The 6,527-nt window shown below is 36.5% G+C and overlaps 1 protein-coding gene across 1 annotated transcript; it reads right to left on the bottom strand.

The window, feature by feature from the left end:
* Positions 1 to 467: 467 nt before the first annotated feature.
* LOC125919181 (olfactory receptor 6C2-like) lies at positions 468 to 1,406 on the bottom strand. The gene has a single exon (XM_049625689.1). It carries the CDS (start codon positions 1,404 to 1,406, stop codon positions 468 to 470), a length of 939 nt encoding a protein of 312 aa, XP_049481646.1.
* Between the last annotated feature and the right edge of the window lie 5,121 nt (positions 1,407 to 6,527).

Raw genomic sequence — 6,527 nt, 5'->3', positions numbered from 1 at the left:
CTGGTGATAACCTAAAGTATCAATATATATGCCTGAGGCAGTGGTCCTTGGTCTTCTTTTTGTTTTTTCTTTATAGATTCAGAATACGACTTCCTTACAATAGAGCAGTGTCAATTTGTTCTGAACACATCTCTCATAAATTAGACACTAACTTGGTTTTGTTTTATATTTGTTTTCTATCATTTAAAAATTTTTGTGATATTTTGTACTTTTGGTTAAGTTGGATAGAAGGTATAGTAATTAATATACTTCCTACAAACAAAGCCATGTTTACTTTTAAGGGATGTTATCTTGATAGAGGTTCATTTATAAGAAGAGTAAAGAATGAACAGGGGCCTTAGGATGTTTTGAGGAAGATAACCTGATTTAGGGCACAGGTAAAGAAGACAGAATGACTTGTTAACTTAAAGAACTATGTTTAGGAGTCTCTGATCTTTTGAAAACTTGATTCTTAGTTTTCAGTATTCTTACTTCTTTGAGGGTAATGCAATTCTTTTGAATGAGTCACTGAAAGCTTGTCTCACTTGTTTGTTTCTCAGAGTGTAAATGAATGGGTTCAACATGGGAGCTATGGATGTCATTAGCACTGTCACACTCTTATTAATAGCCACTGATTCCTTTGCTGAAGGTTTAACATAGATGAAAATACAGCTTCCATATGTAATGGAAACAACAATCATGTGAGAAGAACAGGTAGAAAAGGCCCTTTTTCTTTGCTGGGCAGAGGGGAATTGTAGAATAGTCTTGATAATGCAGATATAGGACAGAACAACACACAGAAGGGTTGTGATGAAGGCCAGTACAGCACAGGTTATCACCATCTGCTCTAAAAGCCAGGTGTCTGAGCATGATATCTTCAATATAGGATATGAATCACAGAAGAAATAATCAATGATATTTGAGTCACAGAATTCTAGATTTACTATCATGATAAGTGGTGCGAGTATGATCAACACACCAGCTGTCCAGCAGCAGAGGACAAACCTTCTGCAAACTTTGTTGTTGATGATGGTTACATAATGCAGGGGTTTGCAGATGGCCACATAGCGATCATAAGACATGATGGCCAAAAGATAAAATTCTGTTACCCCAAATGCATCAATAAAAAACACTTGAGTGACACAAATATTGTAAGTTATTGATCTATCACCTGTTGCTATGCTGTATAAATATCTAGGAATACAAGCAGATGTAAATGAAATTTCTAATAAGGCAAAATTCTGTAGGAAAAAGTACATGGATGTTTTAAGGTGGGAGTCGAGCAAAGTGAGGAATATAATGGTCAGATTCCCAGTTATACTTAACATGTAAGTGAGAAATAGAAACATAAAAATTGGAATCTGAAGTTGAGGATCATCTGTCAGTCCGAGGAGAATGAAGGTTGTTATTGTCTGGTTTCTCGTCATTGACCTCCAGTTTCTTTATTATTTTCAAGAAAAGTTCAAAGAGATTCCAAATGAATAGAGTAGTATCAAAGGCAAGTGGTACAGTACCCTATTTTGTTAGGGTATAGAGAGTCCCACTCTGTTGCTCCCACCTTTATAATCAAAACAAACCAGATTCATAACAAAATCATAGTTTTAAAAAATCTCAAATCTGAAGATCCAAAAAAAAACCTAAATGAAATAAACTAGATAAAGTAATACATTTTTCATAGGAGAGAAAAAAATCTCAACTACTGCCATCTAAGGCAGAAAGGATAAAGATGGAGGGGTTTGCCATAGGTAAAAGTAAAAAGAAACCAGCCAAAATGTTGACGTAATTTTACTGGGCTGCGTAAGAGCCCCTGTAACAGATTGGAATTTCAAGGTTCTCTACTCAGAGTGACTTTTCTTATGCAACTCTTTTCTGCAAATCCATACCAGGTACTCAGTCAAGGTAGTATATCAGCGCTTTGGGGAAGGAACAGATATTGTCCCAAATGCAAGTCAAATGTCTTCTAAATACATTCCAAGTTTCCAAATACAGAAGAATGAGGAAGGGGGGCATACAGCTAAGAGAAACCCTTTTAATGTATTCTTAGTCTACACAAGATGCATGGAGGCTAATCTCCCCAAATGAGAGCAGTGTAACGGGGCAGAGAAGAATCTCCTAGGATCCAGAAAGCTGGGAATGGGCTGAAAAGCAAAGAAAACTCACCAGTGTGAAGACAATGGAATGACATCTTTGTAATGCTGAAATAGACAACAACAACAAAAACCTAAAATTCTTATTCAGTGAAAAGTCCATCAGATATGAAAGCAAAATAAGACATTTTTACACAGAAAAAGCTGAGACATACTATTTCCAGTAGAGTTCCACTGAAAAGAATGCTAAAGTTCTTTGTGTTAAAATATGATACCAGATGGAAACTAGTATGCAGAAATAAAGAGTACCAGATTTTGGAAATAAAAAATCCATGATTTTCTTAGAATCTTTATATCTATGTATCTATCCATGTATCCTCTATTTGTCCATCCATCTGTGTATTTATTTAAAGAATTGACATGAATATTAGAAATAAAAAATACAATTGTCATTTTCTACACATAAGACCATTTTTTAATTTAAAAAAACCTGTGGAGTCTATATTTTAAAAGCCTTTCTGAATTAGCGACTTTAGCAAGATTCCAGGATGCAAGGTCAATGAACAATGCTAATTTTGTTTCTATACATCAGCAGCAAATAATTGGAAAATGAAAAAAGTCTTTTAAAAATAGCATCAATAATATCAAATAACATCAAATGAAAGCTGTAGAAATTAGTAAATACCTAAAAGAGATCCAAAACGTTCATGAATTGGAAACCTGAATATATTGTTAAGATGTCAGTTTTCTCCGTATTGTTCCATAGATTCAGTGCAATGTTAGAAAAATACAGTGGGGATTTTGAGAGAGAGAGAGAGAGCGCGCGCGAGCGCATGAGCAAGCAAGCATGGGAGGGGCAGAAAGGGAGAGAGAGAATCCCAAGCAGGGTCTGCACGGTCAACACAGAGCCTGACGTGGGGCTCAAATTCATGAACCCTGAGATCATGACCTGAGCCAAAACCAAGAGTCAGAGGATCAACTGACTAAGCTACCCATACACCCCTACAGCAGGGGTTTCTGAAGAGATGAACAGACTAATTTTAGAATTTTATGTGAAAATGCATGCATTTATAAGTGCTAGGATAACATTGGAAAAAAAGGGAACTAATTGTCCTATATTACTTTATTTCAAGACTTATTGTAAAATCACAGTCCAATATGGTGTTTTCATGAAGATAGAAAATAGAACAGTGGAATATCTTAAGAGAGTTCACATTTATACCCATATGAATGTGGTCAATTGATTTCATTGTCTCCCAGTCATTTAAATAGGGAAAGAAAAATGAATTTGAACAAATAGTGCCAGAAAAATCAGATGTCCATAAGGGGAAAAACTTTGATCACACTCCATTTCCAAAAAGTAATTTAGGATGGATCACAAAGCCAAACCTAAAACATGGAACAATACAGCTTCTGTAAGAAAACAGGAGAAAATCTTCATGACCTTAAAGTAGATTTTCTTGGACAGAACACAAAAGGTGCCACATATAAAAGAAAAAAACCCTTATATATTAGGTAATATCAAAATTATAATTTTTTCTCCAAAAAATACACCAGTAAAGAAATAAGTAAACCTATGAAAATATTTGCACTGTATATATCTGAAAAATGACTCACAATGAGAATATATAAAGAACTTCTATTTATCAAATATCAAAAGATAAATCAATCCAAATGGGCAAAATATGTGAGCACTTCACAAGAGATGATATATGAATGACTCATAAGCACATAAAAAATTGTCAATATCATAAGTCACCAGAGAAATGTGAATTAAAATCACAATGAAATTTCCTTTCACACTTGCTAGGATGGCTAAAAATCTTAAAAAAAATTTTTTTTTAATGTTTATTCTTGAGAGAGAGAGAGAGAGTGCACAAGTGGGGGGAGGGGCAGAGAGAGAGGGAGAAACAGAATCCGAAGTAGGCCCCAGGCTCCAAGCTGTCAGCACAGAGCCCAAGGTAGGGGGGTGGCGGGGGCCCAACCCACCAACCATGAGGTCATGACCTGAGCAGAAGTCAGATGCTTAACTGATTGAACCACCCAGGTGTCCCTAGGATGGTTAAAATCTTAAAGACTGACAATACTAAATGTTGATAAAATTAAAAAGTACAAGCTATTGATGCATGGAACAAAAATGATGAATCTTGGGGTGCCTAGGTGGCTCAGTTGGTTAAGCCTCCAAATCTTGATTTTGGCTCAGGTCATGGTCTCATGGTTTGTGGGACTGAGGCCCATGTAGGGCTCTTGTGATGATGCTGTGGAGCCTGCTTGGGATTCTCTCTCTCTCTCTCTCTCTCTCTCTCTCTCTCTCTCTCTCTCTGCTCCTCCCCCACTCCCCCCCCCACACTCTTTCTCATTCTAAATAAACATTTAAAAAATGATGTCTTAATACTGTTATGCTAAGTAAAAACAGTAAGACTCAGAAAAATGTCATATGATTTTATTTGTATGAAGTTCATGAACAGGCAAAATATCTATGGATGACAGTCATTACCATGTGCCCACATGCCTCTTGTGGGCATATGGGAAACAGTTGTTGGAACAGGTGGCGTTAGGGAACCTTCCATTGTGGTAGAAGTCTACATGTTTCTTTGAATGAATGGTGGGTTGCTTCAGTGTTTACAATACTCAATTTTTTGTTTTGTTAATTTTTAAAAAAATTCTATTTGGGAAAGAGAGCATGAACAGGGGAGGGGCAGAGACCGGGGGAGGGAGGGAGGGAGAGAGAGAGAGAGAGAGAATGAATATCCCAAACAGGCTCCACACTGTCAGTGCAGAGTCCAGTGCAGAGCTTGAACTCACAAACCATGAGATCATGACCTGAGCTGAAATCAGCAGTTGGACACTTAACCAATTGAGCCACCAGGTGCCCCAATACTCAAATCTTATAGAACACTTAAGATATTTGCATTTTACTGCATATGAATTACAGTTCAACAAAACATTACTTTAAAAAGTCCAGACATGGTAAGCAATGATTAATAAAGATAAATAAACTTTCCCTTGATATTTCTTCTTTAAATTTCTAATAAATATTGTCTACATAGTTTGACATAATTCCTCAATTGCATAATTTTTTGTAGTTACGGGGAAGAGATCTTTATAGATTTTTAACTATAAATATTGTAAGGTAAAAATTTGGGTTCTTTCACTATATTTCTCTTTGTATTTTCACATTCTTTATTTTTGTTTATGTCTATGTTGAGAAAGAGAACAAGCATGGGAAGGGCAGAGAGAGGGAGACTGAATCCCAAGCAGGCTCAGTGCTGTCAGCTCAGAGCCCCATGCAGGGGGTGAACTCATGAACCATGAGATCATGACCCAAGCTGAAGTCAAGAGTCAGATGCTTACTTAACCAACTGAGCCACCCAGGTACCCCTGTATCTTTACATTCTTAACCTATGTCTTAGATTTAATTTGTTTATACTATTAGAATTGACTCATAAAAGTACTGTAACAACACTTGCATTTATACCCCAAAAGCTTCTCTATTCACTAGCTGACTCTAAACTTCATAATCAGTTTTATGTTTTTGCTGGAAGTTTTGAAAGTTGATAAAATTAAGCTGCATTAATGATAGCTGCAAAATGATAGCACATTATCATTAAAAAGACTTTCTAGATCTACTTTTAAAGTGAGGTTTCTGTTTAACCACTGTAACTAAAGCTAATTTTGTTTCTCTCTTTTGTGTGTGTGTGTGTGTGTGTGTGTGTGTGTGTGTGTGTGTGTGTTGAAGAGGAATACCAATTTATTTCCAGGCTCCCTCCTTCGTTTCTAATTTTCAGTGACAGTATATACTAGATACAGAAATTATTTTAGTACATAATTTACTTCAAATGTTGAATATTGAGTGTGGTACTGAAGAGCATAGTAATAATTTCCCACCTCTTTCTGAGTTACTTTTCTTCCATAATTGCAAAAGTTTTCCTTTGGTTGATTATGTACAATTATAAGTGGATAAATATTTTCTTAGACTGTCCATCATTTAAAAGAAAGTCTGTTTCAAAGGGCTAGTATCCAAAACCTATAAAGAACTCACCAAACTCCACACCCGAAAAACAAATAATCCAGTGAAGAAATGGGCAGAAAACATGAATAGTCACTTCTCTAAAGAAGACATCCAGATGGCCAACAGGCACATGAAAAGATGCTCAACGTCACTCCTCATCAGGGAAATAGAAATCAAAACCACACTGAGATACCACCTCACTCCAGTCCGAGTAGCTAAAATGAACAAATCAGGAGACTATAGATGCTGGCGAGGATGTGGAGAAACGGGAACCCTCTTGCATTGTTGGTGGGAAGGCAAACTGGTGTAGCCACTCTGGAAAATAGTGTGGAGGTTCCTCAAAAAATAAAAATAGATCTACCCTAGGACCTAGCCATAGCACTGCTAGGAATTTACCCAAGGGATACAGGAGGGCTGATGCACAGGGGCACTTGTACCCAAATGTTTAT

This window comes from Panthera uncia, chromosome B4 (genome assembly GCF_023721935.1).
Source record: "Panthera uncia isolate 11264 chromosome B4, Puncia_PCG_1.0, whole genome shotgun sequence".
Lineage (NCBI taxonomy): Eukaryota > Metazoa > Chordata > Mammalia > Carnivora > Felidae > Panthera > Panthera uncia.
The sequence above is the reverse complement of the archived record's forward strand: the minus strand, read 5'-3'. Positions and strand labels throughout refer to the sequence as shown.